The sequence below is a fragment of the Montipora capricornis genome, chromosome 9, assembly GCF_036669925.1.
Source record: "Montipora capricornis isolate CH-2021 chromosome 9, ASM3666992v2, whole genome shotgun sequence".
NCBI lineage: Eukaryota > Metazoa > Cnidaria > Anthozoa > Scleractinia > Acroporidae > Montipora > Montipora capricornis.
The window spans coordinates 45,689,532-45,704,971 of NC_090891.1; the positions used below are offsets into that span (position 1 = coordinate 45,689,532).

At 41.1% G+C, this 15,440-nt stretch overlaps 2 protein-coding genes and 1 non-coding gene across 4 annotated transcripts in view; 2 read left to right on the forward strand and 1 right to left on the reverse strand.

Annotated features, from left to right (window-relative positions):
- Nucleotides 1-15,440, reverse strand: part of LOC138016259 (NACHT domain- and WD repeat-containing protein 1-like) — a 43,377-nt gene that overhangs the window by 24,187 nt on the left and 3,750 nt on the right. The window lies entirely within an intron of this gene.
- LOC138016251 (NACHT domain- and WD repeat-containing protein 1-like) lies at nt 316-14,857 on the forward strand. Of its 2 annotated transcripts, none has more exons than XM_068863422.1 (8): nt 316-449; nt 2,282-2,342; nt 2,664-3,093; nt 5,098-5,300; nt 5,484-5,817; nt 7,075-7,802; nt 9,319-9,531; nt 10,880-14,857. In XM_068863422.1, exons 2-8 carry the CDS (start codon nt 2,301-2,303, stop codon nt 14,168-14,170), a joined length of 5,241 nt encoding a protein of 1,746 aa, XP_068719523.1. In that variant the 5' UTR covers nt 316-449; nt 2,282-2,300; the 3' UTR covers nt 14,171-14,857. The 2 variants fall into 2 exon arrangements, with proteins under 2 accessions (XP_068719523.1, XP_068719524.1); XM_068863423.1 differs by lacking the exon at nt 316-449 and adding an exon at nt 1,972-2,101.
- On the forward strand, nt 6,557-6,640 carry Trnal-cag (transfer RNA leucine (anticodon CAG)). Its single transcript has one exon. It is a non-coding gene; the product is annotated as a tRNA-Leu (tRNA).

Below are 15,440 nucleotides of genomic sequence, written 5' to 3' on the forward strand. Positions count from 1 at the left end.
ATTATGTGGTGAGGTTTTGTCCTTACGTGACGAGGTTTGATGATTACATGATGTGTTGAGCTGAGGCGGATCTAGCGGGAGGGTACAGAGTGTGCATTCATGCCTTCCATGGACAAATTTAAAATAATAGTAGACTAATTATAAGAAGCCCTACGCGCTCGACCCGAAACGTTTTATATAACAATGATTTTTTCCCCTTACATTCTAAAATAACCAGCGTGCGTTCCTGTTATGTTGCTATGGTATCGTAAAGCAAAAGAGATTGAACCTATTAATTACTAAGCCTTGGCATAAAATAAACGTTTTTTGTCTGCAGGAACACGGCGTCGAGCCGCACGTTTTTAAAGCTGATGGATCTGCCTCTTCCAGAACAGAGTAATTTCGTGACATCACCTCTGCCTTCCAGATAGAAAATTGAAATAATCTTGGCGTTCGCAAGCTTCCAATCGGTAAGTGTGGTACATACTGAAACCTCGACATTTTTGCCGTATAACTTTGTGATAAGTTTCAATCCTAATTTGACCGTTTCTTATTTTGAAGCAACCACAAGTCTCTTATATGATTAGCAAACGTAAATATGTGTTGTTGAGAAACTTGGAATTTTACGAAAATTAATCTTTTACGTTATGCCAACACAGATTTTAGTCCTTTATTTAAGACGAAAAAAAAAATACTGAATATATTTATACTCAGGACCACTGGATCACGATTCTTGACGAGTTTAACATGAAGGCCTTGCAGGGAAAACGTGAAGTAATATGTCAAAAACAAGAAGAGACAGAAACTGGATTTAACTGCATTCTAAAGGTCACAAACGCTAAAATGCAAATGTTGCGGTTGACAGTTTTGAGTTAATTTGCTCTATTTACTTAACTTGAATTAATTTTCTTCACGATTCTCGTTGCAGCACCAAGTGGACTTGTTAATGTTGCTATCAATGGACGAAAAGGTTCATTTGCTGGCTAAAAATAGTGAAAATTCAATTTCGTTTAAATTCTTTCCAGAACGGTTAAAATTAAATATTGGCTTAGGGGTCTCTTTACACGAGCCTGGGTTGCTTTTTACCCCGGGTTGAATAACCGCGGCGGGTAACCCTTTTGCGGTCAAATGTTTATAAGCGTTTACATGAAAACAGTAGTCAAACCGGGTCAGCCCCCCTTGCCGGGTAACCCTTCTCAAGACTCGGGTTGACCCGGCTAGAAGGGTTGAAATTTCTTCAATTTCTTCATGTAAACACTGGCGTATCTGACCCGGGATTGTTTGAACATCACTTTTTTTGCGGTTCAGCGTTCTCGCCCATGCGCAGCCTGTACCAAAATGGCTGATAACGTTAACACAAATTGATGATTGTTATGATTGCATGGTTCGTCCGCCATTTTCCTCACTGACAAGTAGTCACCAGCCCTTTCAACCCAGCGAAAGGGAACTGACCCGGGTCAGCCGAGAATGACCCAACCCTCACCCAGCCCGGGCTCATGTAAACGTAATATTCGACGCTGAACTTACCCGGGTCGGTGTACAATCCGGGCTCGTGTAATGAGGCCCTTACAAAGTTGATTTTGAAGTCCTGAATTTTTCAGAATACTCTCGAACAATGAGAATTTTTCAGTCGTCTTTACACAATTGTAAAAATTTACTGCGAGGATCATAGTTTTACTTGATTTCAGTTCATGTATGATCCATTTCATATATAATTTCATTGTTGATTCATTCCTCACGGGAACATTGGAACCCACAAATAACCAGGTTCCAACGTCAGTGGCTTCATAGCTCAGTTTGTTAGAGCGTCGCTCCGGTATCGCGAGGTCACGGGTTCAAACCCCGTTGAAGTCCCAGATTTTTCAGGCTTCTTTACGCAATTGTAAAAATTGCGTTCATAACTGCGAGGATCATGGCTTTACTTGATATCATATATGAAGTACCAACCACCAATATCTAGCCGCTGACCAGAGAAACGGTGTTACAATATGGCGGAAATTGAGGTCAAATCTACAGTACGTGGCAAACCGAAAACCGGCTCGAACAATGCAGAGTACGGTCTTGTTAAAATGGACATTTGGCACGCAGTCGTGAGAAACGGCCAAGGGAGCTATGGGCAAAAGTAAGCGACAAACGAAACTGGCAATGAACGACAAAAGGGTTGAATGTTGGACAAATTCCCCATCCGCGGCCTAATCTTTGCATCTAAACCCCTCCCCAACCAGGCTTTTTTTCTTGTCAAGACTCCAAACAACCGTAAAAGAAATGATGTGAAGTTGTTTTAACTACTCCTTTTTTGCAGTTGATTGTTTGATGTAAACATGGGAATTGTAGTTTCCAGAAAGAGGATAGAACACAAAGAGGTAATTTTCAATTGCATGACCCTTGCCGAATGACGACGGACGCCTTAGTCCACAAAGCCATTAGCAGTCGATTGAAAGCTAATATTTCCCTGCCGATCGGTCTTAACGTGAATTTATGTACTGTGCACCTTGTCTATGTTAGATTTTCCTTTTTCTCCTCGCCGTCGTCATTTAGCCCGTTCACATTGAGGAAAAAAAGTGCACTAATCCTGTCGAATACCGGAATGATGTCCAGTGTCCTTCGCAAAAGACTATTCCTTGTCCTAAATGATGAGTTTTCTTTCATCAGAAGGATTGTCTGCATTTATATTTTGTTTGTAGACAGGGACAGTGAACGGGACAGGAATTGAAACGGGAGACAACGATGGTGCCGAGATAGAGACAGAACGAGGAGCTGTTGAGACATTGGAAGAACAGCAACAGTTCATCGATGAACGAGAAGGAAGTAAGAACCCTTCCAGTGACAATGACACAGAAGGAAACTCAGAAGAAGAAGATGGAAGTGAAGTAGACAGCGTAGAAGAAAAAGAACAAAAAGAAAAAGATTATCTTCGAGAAGAAGAAAACAGCCAAGAAGATGAGAGAGACGGTACTGAGGATGACGAAGAAGATGATCACAAAGAAAGAATTACGTTGGATGTGCTTGGCAATTACAGTGAAAAACTGCAGAAAGCTTTGATGGGTGATCTGGGTGACGACTTTCCGGAGAACGTTAAAGTTGTTCGCATTTTCACCAGCTCAACTTTCACTGGTAAGAAATTAAAAAAATACATGTGGATGTGAAAGAGACAGCTCTGTAGAAAATCCTTTACCCTGCAGCACCATTGAGGAAAATACAATGGTACATTTTCCTGAGAACAGCTTCAACTCTATCCTCGTTGCACGCCGTTGACTTTTACATTTCGTCTATAATTGGAGATAGAGAACGAATAGACCAATTAGGCTAACTCAATGTTGTACCCAATTCAAATCTTTTGGGAATAAAACGTTATCTTCCAAGTGTTTCCATATCATTTAAATTTGAATACTTCATTGTCATGCAAATTCAACACACAAAGAATCTTAACCCTGAGAGATGTGAATTGGGTACAACATTAAGTAGTAGTAGTAGTAGTAGTAGTAGTAGTAGTAGTAGTAGTAGTAGTAGTAGTAGTAGTAGTAGTAGTAGTAGTAGTAGTAGTAGTAGTAGTGGTGGTGGTGGTAGTGGTGGTGGTGGTGGTGGTGGTGGTGGTGGTGGTGGTGGTAGTAGTAGTAGTAGTAGTAGTAGTAGTAGTAGTAGTAGTAGTAGTAGTAGCAGTAAAACTATTTACAACTGCTTTACTTGATTGCCATCGCAGAATCCGATATGCTGGATACCTTCTTCAAGTTTCCCTTAAATTGATCAACAGATCCAACATTCTTTAAGCTACTGGGCAAGTTATTCCATAACGTGGCCCCGCTATAGGAGAAGCTTCGCTTTAAATAAGTAGTTGTCGGTTTTGGCAAAGCCAGTTTTCCCTCAGAGTTTCTCAGGTTGTAATTAGAGTAATACTGAGTGAAAAGACGTTGAAGATAATCTGGGGCATTGTCTTATACATCATTAAGGCTTTCCGTTTCTTTCGTCGAAATGATGACCTCTCCCAGTTAAGGGTGGTTAGGAGGTGGTTCGAGTTCGTATCAAAAGGCAATTTTGTAATTACTCTAGCTGCACGATTCTGCAATTTTTGGAATTTATCACTCAGGCAGCCACTCAAAAAGTCCCAAACCGGGCTGCAATAATCGAAATATGGCAAAATAAGAGCATTATAAATTTGAATGGCAGTTTCTTTTGGAATAAAGGATCGCACACGTTTGAGAGCACCTATAGCTGAGGATACTTTCTTGTATATTTCTTCAACGTGTTTGCACAAAGTAAGTTGAGAATCTATGGTAACACCCACGAATTTGGTATGTTCAACCTGCTTGATCATTTGATCGTCATTTCTTATTACAACATCTTCATTTTGGACAGATAATCTCTGCCTTGACCCAATAATCATAAGTTCAGTTTTGGCAACATTTAAACTAAGCTTGTTGGCTTCAGTCAGCAGCTCAGTTTACTTAGTTCAGGGATCAAGGCTTGTTTGAGTTCTGTTAACGTTTTAGCCGATAGTGTAATGTTTGTGTCATCAGCAAACATCCTTGGTGCAGTGGCCCGCAGGCAGTTGGGGAGATCATTAATATAAATTAGCAATCGCAAAGGACCCAGTATACTGCCCTGCGGTACGCCGTACCTGAGTTTGCGAGCAGTTGATAACTTGCCGTTGACATCACATCTTTGGGTTCGGCCACTTAGGTACGACAGGAACCACCTGATGGCTACCTGGTCAAAACCCAAGAATGACATTTTACGCAAGATGATCTCTTGATCAATGTTGTCGAATGCCTTAGTAAGGTCAATGAAAACGACGCCATTTAATAACCCATTATCGATGTTAACTGACCAGTCATTTGTCGCCTCAAGCAAATCAGTAAGAGTACTGTGTAAGGAGCGGAATCCTGATTGGCAACTTAATAGTAATTTGTTCTCATTTAGATAATGGTAGAGTTGGTTGTAAACAATTTTTTCAAAAACTTTAGAGTTAGCCAAATTGGACTATTAAATGCTGTGTGTCCAAAAATACCACCGAATTCTGAAAAAGCTGAAAGTTGCCCTTATATAGCTTGCAATAAGGATGGAGTGAGAATTCCCTTACTTCTCAGTTCATTTAGTTTAATCTTCTCTTAACCCATTTAGACACCTCCGTAGAACGTAACACACTGATGGAGCGAGTGTATCCTCGGCTCAAGTCCTATTGCCAGGAGAGAGGCTATGACTTTCAAGTGGTGGACATGAGATGGGGAGTCCGGGACGAGTCCACCGATGATCACATGACCACTGAGCTATGCATGAGAGAGCTACGCGCATGTCAGGAGCTTTCAACTGGACCAAACTTCATTGTGAGTTCCATCACAAACTCCTTTGTAGTAAACTTCCCCTCAACAGGTTCCCCAGCCATTGATAAACACTTCTCATGTTCTAGTCACTGCTACTAACACTGTCTTCCCTGAAAACAGTCCCTCTCGCTTTTGTCAGATTGCTTTTAATATGGGTCTTTTTTCTGTTAATTACGTCATTTTTAGACGTTTCTAGGGCAGAAATACGGCTACCGTCCCTTTCCGGCCAAGATTGATGCTTCTGAGTTCGAGAAGCTTCTCGGAGCAGTTGGAAACGAAGAAGACCGTGGAGTGCTGACAAAATGGTTCTGGAGAGACGACAATGCAGTACCCGCCCAGTATCTCCTACAACCAATCACATCATTGCTACCTCATTACCGTGACTACGAAAACAACGAGTTGCGAAAGAAGGCATCCGCTGATTGGTGGAAGGCTTTCGAGAGAATGCAAATAGTTTTGAGAAGGGCTGCTGACAAGGTTTTGGATAAAGAGAGTGCCCGGCACAAGTATCACATGTCAGGTACAACTATTTCGAAATCTTCGGATAGCGAACTTCTTTACTTTTGTCCTTTACAGTTACAACTTTTAAGGTAGTTCCTTAGTATTGCATTGCGCATCCCTACTGTGCACGATTTTCGCGTCATTTCCGCGCGCACATGAGCACGTGCGCGTACAAAACGTAAGAGATTTCCCTCAAACTAAGCCTGATAGCGAAAGCAATGTTCCTTTTCTCTCAAACGAGCACGGTGACCCCCGAATTTTTTTTCAGGTATTTGCCAAGAACAATCTAGTAAAGAACATATTTGAAGAAGAAAAAAAGTTTGATAGTAGAACATGAATTTTTTTGGAAAACGATTCCGTACTGGGTGTATTTTTGCCAAGGCGAGGACTTCAAGCTAACCACGGAACTGTCCCAAAAAGTGCAGTATTCCCACAACCAGGCAATCAAAAACGGAGTAAATGAAGCAATACTGCTTATGTGAATAAAAGAAGCTTTATTTTCAAAATAATTTTTTTTGTCTTTGAAGTAACCAAGACTTAATTTTGTTTGAAGATGATTCGAACTTTCAACGCGCAACCAGTAAAAATACCCCGTTTTAAGAGCCTGCTGACGCGTAAACAAGCACGGTGACCCCATTTTTTTATTGCATTTTTTTTAATGTTCATATCATGAATGTTAATTATGCCAAGTTTCCAAAAAGTTTGATAGTAGAACAATTTCAAGGGAATTACCTTAACCTCGTTCTTAGTTCGTAGACGTCAAGATGGCCGAGTGGTCCAAGGCGCCGCGTTCAGGACGCAGGCTACTCTTGTAGGTCTGGGTTCGAACCCCACTCCTGACACATCTTGCACTTGGCACATGAAGTTAAAATTCCTTCGATGAGCCATACTCTCTTAATTCCGCCTTAAAATAGTTTACGATGTTGTAATTATCATGAGCCCACAAGCTGTTAAGCTTTAAAGGGAAGCTCCACTCTTACCACAGAATAAGTTTCAACCGAAGGAAAATATGTTTACAAACAAATGTGTTCGAAATTTGTTTTTAAAACAGTGTTTATATCAAGAAAAGTGAATTTTAAAGTCGCAAACACTTTCTTTGAAATCCTTCAGACTGCATGACTTGACTATAACGGTTATTTGCTGTGATTTATAGTTTTTTTTGGAGACGTGGAGGTTCTCTTCAAGTCTTATTGTCTGTAAATAAAGGTTCTCCATCCATCCATTTAGCATCAGTTTAACTAATAATGTAACTTTATTGCTTTGCATTCTTTCCCAGTTACTGAAGATGAAATCCGTCGCGGCATTATCAATGCAGCGTGTCCTTCTAAACATTGCTTCTGGTTTAAGAGAGTCATTTCGGATCTTGTTGAAAACATTGATGGTAACGACGCCGGAAAATTCATTGACAAAACCTGGGGAGCTAATCCTTCTATTGACGAAACAGCGCAGAAACTTCTAAACAATCTCCGAGAAAAAGACCTGCCACAATCCTTGCCAAGCGAAAATATCATTACCTATGAAGTCAACTGGTCAGAGAACGGCGTGGATCCCACGACAGTACCCGAGCATTCAGAGTACATAGAGAGACTTTGTAAAGACTTTTACGACACCTTAACAAAGATGATTGATAGCGAGATAAAAGAAAAGGAGACGTCTGATACGAGAGACTCGTTTGCTGAAGAAGTCTTCCAACATGGTTCATTTTGCCAACAGAAGTGCAGATCATTTCACGGACGGAGTGAGTTTCTCGATATCGCCAAGAAAACCGTAATGGAACCTGAGAGGCAAAGCTTGGTGCTGTACGGTGAATCGGGTTGTGGGAAAACGTCAGTCATGGCAAAAATTGCCACGGAAGTAAAACAGTGGCTAGGAGACCAAATTGCTATTGTTGTCCTGCGATTTATTGGTACATCATCAGACTCATCAAGTATCAGACCACTTCTTACAAGTATTTGCATCCAACTTTGCAAAGTTACTGGACAGGATACAGCTGATATACCAGAGGTAACCTCTAAAATGTGGATGTTAGTCATTATCCCGTGAAAAACGAGTCGTTTCCTTAGTTGGACGACCAAACTGACTCAGTTGTGGTGTTTCTGTCTTTTGCTTTCTTGAGAAATTGCAGGACGATGACTTGAATTGTTTGCTTCGCTACTGACTTGCTCGATTAAAGTAGATTGAATTCTGAATTCCACGGTGTTTATACTTTCAATTTCGGTAGATAACAAAACTCTAATTGATATTCATAACACTATGGTCTACAACATTTCACAAGTATAGTACATTTACCAAGGAACCAATTTAGCATCGGGTAGATCTGAATGAAATTAAATTCAGCAGGCAACAGTCTCCACAGACCAACCTAGTCGAAAAACCAGACAACGCTTGTTCTATTATTCAGCGCTATGTCTGTTTCTCTCACTTTCCTTCTTCAACATTGAGTATCTAAATGCAGGAACGAGGCAATGTTGCAACATTCTTAGTTCAATGGCCCAGTCCCCATTGGTCTCCTACAGCTCAGTGGAAGAGCATCCGAACTAGTAATCGGAAGGTCGTCGTAGGTTCGACTCCTGCAAAGGAGCACTCGGATTTCTTTCCGAGTATCCCCGAGTCCTAGCTCCCACTAATCTCCTAAAGCTCAGTGGAAGAGCATCCGAACTAGTAATCGAAAGGCCGTCGTAGGTTCGACTCCTGCGAAGGAACACTCAGATTTTTCCAAGCATTCCTGAGTCACCATCGGTAAAACGATAAATTTTTTCATTCATTTACCGGTGTTAACATTTCACCATTCATGATCTCCGCCTTCAGTAGAATTCTTTACGCGATGCTAACAGATCTGTTACTTGAGTGTTTATTCCCCTGACTTATGGCCCACCTACCTGCATTAAGGAGGCTCAAACCAGTTTCAACACTTTCAAGAGAATTACTATTAGAAGGATTGACTCTACTATACAACACTGTATCACACTGTGACATAATAGCAATGTCATAATACCATATGAAACACCAATTATTGCTTAACACGATGCGTTCGTTGTCATGACGTAACACGTCATCACTGCAACACGAGAGTCATCTAAATAAAAAAAACACCCTATATCTTTTCTTTATAGTTGCTTGTAAACGACTTCGGTGACCCCCAATTTCATTGCTGCATGGGAAGCGATTAGCACGCTGAGGTGAAACTGTCTGTAAAGTCCAGCGGATCACTTTTCAGTAATAAAAAATGGAGATCACCGAGTTTGTATGGTACCAATTATGTCACAGTAAAATATTGTAAAGCAATAGTTGATGTTTCATATGGTACCATAACACTAACGTTATATAAAAAAATGTTGTTTAGTTAATACTTTTAGTAGTACTGTCTCTTGAAAAAGCTGAAGCTGGTTTGAACCTTTTCAGGTTAAAAAATTCTTCTTGCCATGTGACTCGTTTGCATGAGCTGTCCCCGCAAGGCCTTGAATTTCATTTCTCACTGAGTGAGCCCAGCTCAATTTAAACTTGATATCTTCTTAAATAGGATATGAAATCCCTGAAGGACTATTTTCCAGAATGCCTGGAAAAATCAGCGGAAAACAATCCTGTCGTTTTGGTGTTGGACTCGCTTGACCAACTGTCCATCGATGATGGAGGGAGGCAAATGGAATGGTTTCCAAGAAACGTACCAAGCAATGTATACTTCGTCCTCTCAACACTACCTGGACACGAATATCAAGCGTTGCCAAGTTTGAGGGTAAGAAATCAGTATCTTGGAAAGTTCAACATCCATTTCAATTATACCGAGCCACCGGAAAAATTATCCGAGTAAATGCCTTGCAGTTAAATTTTCTGCATCAAGTTTCTTAATATTTGAATTTTCATTTTTTTTCTTTAAGGAATTTTTGTTTGTTCAGTGTCCACTATCGTCGTTTTTTCAGTTAAAACGAAAGTTTGGTTGTCGTTGGTTAATGTACTAGAGACGCACACAATTAGTCTGGGACGAAAGCTTGAGAAAGGCGGCATTTATTCTGCGTTTGCTTGTAAGGTAACTTAGGACGGACACAAAACAAATTTTTCGTCACTTATACGAACTGTCTCTTTTAATACCCTTCCAAGACGCTCTGAAGCGGATAATTTGCCCAGACGTAGAACGCGTCTTTATTATAGTATAGGGACTTTAAGATCTAGGACGTCGACGTTGACGAAAACGTCACTTCAGAACATAGCTTTGCACTATCGTAAGTCTTTCGAGATTAGGGAATTAAAGCAACAACAACGGCGACGGCAACGAGAACGTCCTCGCAAGATATACATTCGCGTAATTTTAATCGCTGCATGACTATTTCAACCTTTTTGACATGACAAGGGTGTAGTAGCTCGTTGCAACGGCACTTAATTTAAGGGAGAAAATAAAAATTTATCCTCAGGTGCTGACGTCTTTGGTAAAGCCTCAAATTTGACTATTTCACGTTGTTGTTTTGCTGACGACGGCCAACAAATGGACAAAGGTAAAAAACGCACGTGCAAGGCATGCAAAGCTGTTGTTTCTGCCCGCTAAATATGCACATTTGAGACGTTCTTGTTGCATTGCATGCCGTCGCCGTTGTCGTTGCTTAAGTTCCCTATTATCCCATCTCGTTCACGTCGTACCATGGGAGCGAAGTATTCTAAAAATAAATTGATACGAGCGATTTCAAAGGAAAATAATTAATTAAAGATTCACATTTATACAATCACGTTGTCGTTGAAATCTTAAATTTGGTAATTTCATGTCGTTGTTATACAGAGTACCGCAGTTTTTATCTTTCCTATTTGTAAGATATCTGTTTACAAACATTGCTCTAGTTATTCAAATTTGCCAACCACGGGAACAAAAGACCCTGTTTCAACAACCATTGAGGCTCTGGTTGGTACATTAATGACAATAAGTGACGTCAACGATATCTTTTCTCTATCAATCAGTTGTATGTTCTTTTTATCGAACACTTTAGCCCGCGAGATCGGGGAATCACTCTCCCTGCACTTGACGTCAAAAGAATTGTTATTCTATCTTACTGTGGTTCACAAATCATCAATTTTCTTATAAGTGTTCTTTATCTTAGACCATCCTACCCGATGAGTGTTTTCTGGAGATACCCCGCATCCCATTAAATGAAGCAGGTGTTATCTTCGACAACTGGATGAAAGCGGCCAATCGTACCGTCCTCTCAAAACAGAAAAGCTATGTCATGGATGCCTTTCAGAAGTGCCCTCTTCCACTGTACCTCAAACTTGCCTTCGATGAAGCCCTTCGATGGAATTCTTACACTCCCGATTCCGATATTTACGTTGAGCAAACTGTGAGAGAGATCATCGATGACTTGTTCGAACGACTGGAAAGACGACACGGAAAGCTTCTCGTCAGTAATGCGTTGGGGTACATTACTGCCTCGAAAAATGGTTTGACGGAAACTGAACTGGAAGACCTCCTTTCCTTGGATGACGATGTTCTGAATGACGTTTATCAGTACTGGACCCCGCCCATCAGAAGACTCCCACCGTTGCTATGGATACGAATTCGATCTGACATTGGCGACTACTTGATCGAGCGAGGGGCCGATGGCACTCAGGTGGTGTTTTGGTATCATCGCCAGTTTATTGAAGCTGCTCGAGCTCGTTATTTGAAACATGAGGAAGCAAAGAAGATCCACGCAAATATGAGTGAGTATTTTCTTGGCAAGTGGTCCAGTGGTACGAAAAAACCCTTCACCGATAAAGAGGGCAAGGAGATTTCAATGGACAGGCTGGTTGCCAAACAACCTCTGATGTTCGACGCGAACGAAGACAAGCATCTCTACAATCTTCGCAAATTGAGTGAGTTGCCTTTTCACCTTTTCCTTTCTGGAAATTTACAACAAATGAAAGATGATTGTCTCTGCAACTTCGAATTTCTTTTGGCAAAGGTACGAGGAGCCTCTTTACAAGACCTTATGGGGGATTTCTCATCGTATCTCGAAGCAAGACCAGAAGATGATGACGTACAACTGTTGCAAGAATGCTTACAGCTCTCGGCTAATTCGCTCTCCAAGGATAGCAGGCAACTTCCCACACAGATAATTGGTCGAATGTACAGCTTTTTACAGAGGAAAGAACAATACCCTGATGTGTATAGAGTTTTAGAACAAGCATTTAACTGCTCCATTGATTGTTTCCTTCCCAATAGAAAGTGTCTCACAGCGCCTGGAGGAGCATTACGCTCTACGATCGGCTTGACACAGTCTGGTGTGGATTTCATAAGTATGGCCAAAGACAACCGCACTATTGTAGTCACAAGCCAATCGTCGGAGGGATTCGTGATTAGGATTATTGATTATCGTAACGGAAGAGAGCTCAGGAAGTTTACCATTCAAGAACCTACAGAGATGTATTCAACAAACTTCAATCAGATCAGCCAAAAGGATCCCGATCTGCTGATCCTTGCTGGATCACCAAAGATCTTTTTGCTCAATACGTTGACTGGGCAGATAATCCAAGAATTCCAAGTATCTAATGATGATTGGTTTTCTTACGAGCCACAAGCTCCGGTTTCCTTTGCACAAGATGAAAATTTGTTAGTTGCTTTGTGTCCAGAGGCCTTGAAGATCTGGGAAGTCGGCAATGGCAAACTTCAGCACAATTTGCCTTTGAAGGATGTTAACACTGATGAGGAACTCGGCAGCCTGGATGCTCGAGGCAACTACGCTGTTTTTAACATTCGCGGGAAGAATACAGTGCACTTTGTAGATGTGAAAATTGGCAAAGAATTGGACAGAATCACTGTTAAATTCCCCAAGAAAAGCGGAGAATCCATTTTCATTAAAGAAGTCAAGATAACATCTTTGGATCAAGTGGTGGTGATTCCATCATCCCTTGATAACTTGCGCTTGTACGATCTTTCAGGAAATCTTGTTCGTGAACTAGTTAATTTCAAGATGCAACAAGGTATGGAGCGATTGCAAGTCACCGATGATGGTAAGAGGGTGGTGACTGTTGATGATTTCGAGATTTGCATTTTGAATCTGGAAACGGGAGAAACGGAAAGATGCTTGAGAAACCCGATTGTGCATTCCCGAATTTATACTCGCGATGGAAAGAACATCTTGGCTGTTGGTCAAGATGACATTCTCCGGGTTTATGACAAAAGTCGAGAAGAAGAAGACGAAAATGCAAACGACACTACCCTCAGTCAAATTCAAGGTCATACGATTGCAGACCAAATAATTGCTATTTCACCCAGCTTTGACCAGCGCCACGTCGTCACCACGGTTTTAACACAACTGAAAAACGAAATACATGTTTGGGATATACACAAAGGAAAACGAGTTCGAAGACTGATGAACTTGACGGTGTTACCGAATCCTTTGCGCATGTGTACTGCGACCCGTGGGGTTGGTTACATGCATGACCGAGTCATTCCACATTATAAGGTGTTCAATTTGAAGGAGGGAAAGATCGAGCGGAACTTGGATGGAAAAGCGTGTGAAAGAATGGATGCTTTTGGATTTATCGACCAGAAACACATGATATCGTTTTCTCGAGGTCGGAGAAATGTGAAGATTTGGGACATTGACAGCGGACGAGTTGTGAAAGTGGCGAAGTTTAAAGAGAAGCGTCGTTTTGAAGATATGGTGATCAGCAGCAATGGTAAGATGGTTGTGTGTTCGCAAGTAAGCCAAATGACTCAACACACCGACAAAGAGCTTCACTTGATTGCCATCGACACAACAAGTTTTACACACAAGTTTCTGAACCTCAAAGAAACGCAGCTGTCCCTCTTCAACGCCAAGATATCCGATGACGGCGAATATCTAGTCAATTTGGTTGAATATTCCCAGCCACTGCTGTGGAACCTTCTCACCGGCGAGCTAATTTGCAAGCTCTTCAATGCCGAAGCGTACGAAAGTGCTTCGGTCGTGGCAGTCTCAGCATCCTCAATGACAGCTATGACTGCTGTTAGTGATGTGGGTATCAAGATCTGGGATGTCAAAAGCGGCCAGAATGTCCGCACAATCAGTTGCCCTGACTGCGCCTCTGAAGTCTACTGTTCGCCAGACGGCAAAGCAATTATATCCAGATCTCAAAGTGAAAACACCTTCGATGCATGGGATATGCGGACCACGAAGCATTTGGCTTCGTTCACTACAGATGGTTACGCAAATCATGTCAAAATTATTGGAAACAGGATCGCTCTGGGGCTCGGAGAAAACCCAAATTTAATGGTACTGCGTTTGCATCGGCCTAAGACCTGTGGCGATGAAGAAGGAAACGAGGCATCGCCATACGATGGTCTCTCCATGGAAGTGACGTTTGGGGATTTCCAAGAGAAGCCTTCTGCCAAAGATGGCAAAGACGATGATGATTGCCAAATTTTGTAAGAGTCACTTTCAGTTCAAAGTTCGCTTTCAATACGCAATCTATTAAGAAAACGATTCAGTACAAGAAACAATTGAACTATTTTTTATTAGTAATTTTTTTTTTTATTTAAACATATTAACCATTGTTTGCCCCAAAAGCACCTTGGCTTATCAAGGGGGCTCACAATAATAAAGTAATCAGGCTTACACTCAAAACAAAACATTTCTCAACAAGATTGGTCCTGCGATGAATATAAATATCCGAATGTGATATGGTCTGATTGCAAGCAAAGTTTTTGCGTATTGCAAACTCGTATGCTCCATTTCGAACAAGACGTACTAAATTGAACAAATCGCCCTGGATTAATTCAGCCTTGAAGAAAGATATGCGCTCTCGTGTTGCTGCTAAACGAAAGAAGTCTGTTTAGGACAAAGAATCCAGAAGAGTGGGCCAAGTACAGAAAACTCCAGGGCTAGAAAATCTCTACCAAGTTGACTCGATCGCGAGAGTGTCATTATTTCAGGCCCTTTATGTGATCGTCTGGCATATTTCCTCACGAGGTGGAAATGTGCTAGAGTCACTCCGTTATATTTAAATAGGGCGAGTCATGTGATTGAAACAACTGTCGACCTATAAGTGTTCGAGGGAATTGTATACGATCAGTTATACAATATTTTAAACAATGAATATATTATCTCTGAACAACAATCTAGTTTCCGGTCTTTACACTCATCTGTTACTCCCCTTTAATAATATCAATCGTAGTTACATTAATGCTGTAGTGTTTCTCGACTTAAAAAATGGGGTTCGACAATGTCAATCACGAGATACTGTTAACTAAAATGAGTCAGTACTGAATTCAGGAAAAAACTCTCGATTGGTTTAAAACATATTTGATGAATCGCATCGTGAAAACGAGGTTCCGTTAACTGTCTTCCGTAGGACGTCTCCACTCTTGGATGTGATGTGCCACTGGGAACAATCCTCGGCCCACTTTTATTTCTAATCTACATTAACGGTTTGCCTAACAGTATCATTCAATCTACCTAGAATGTACGCTGACGATGCCCACATTACCTGTGCTGGTTCTGCAGTCGAGTTTACATAACTCGTGACCTTCAAAAGCTAAGCAAATGGCTTACGTCTAATAGACTTACTTTGAACGCTACCAAAACTGATTTCATGTTAATTTGCTCCAGGCAAATATTAGGTACTCTGTTATGTTCCGATTGAACAAGTTTCCTTTGTGAAATCACTTTGAAAATGGCACTCCCACATAGATAAACTAAC

Bases quoted from the DNA above. Each gene is read 5' to 3' on its own strand.
- LOC138016251 (XM_068863422.1), top strand. From the start codon at position 2,301: ATGGGAATTGTAGTTTCCAGAAAGAGGATAGAACACAAAGAG. The intron at 3,094-5,097 runs GTAAGAAATTAA...TAACCCATTTAG, and splicing joins CACCAGCTCAACTTTCACTG to ACACCTCCGTAGAACGTAAC. The intron at 7,803-9,318 runs GTAACCTCTAAA...CTTCTTAAATAG, and splicing joins ATACAGCTGATATACCAGAG to GATATGAAATCCCTGAAGGA.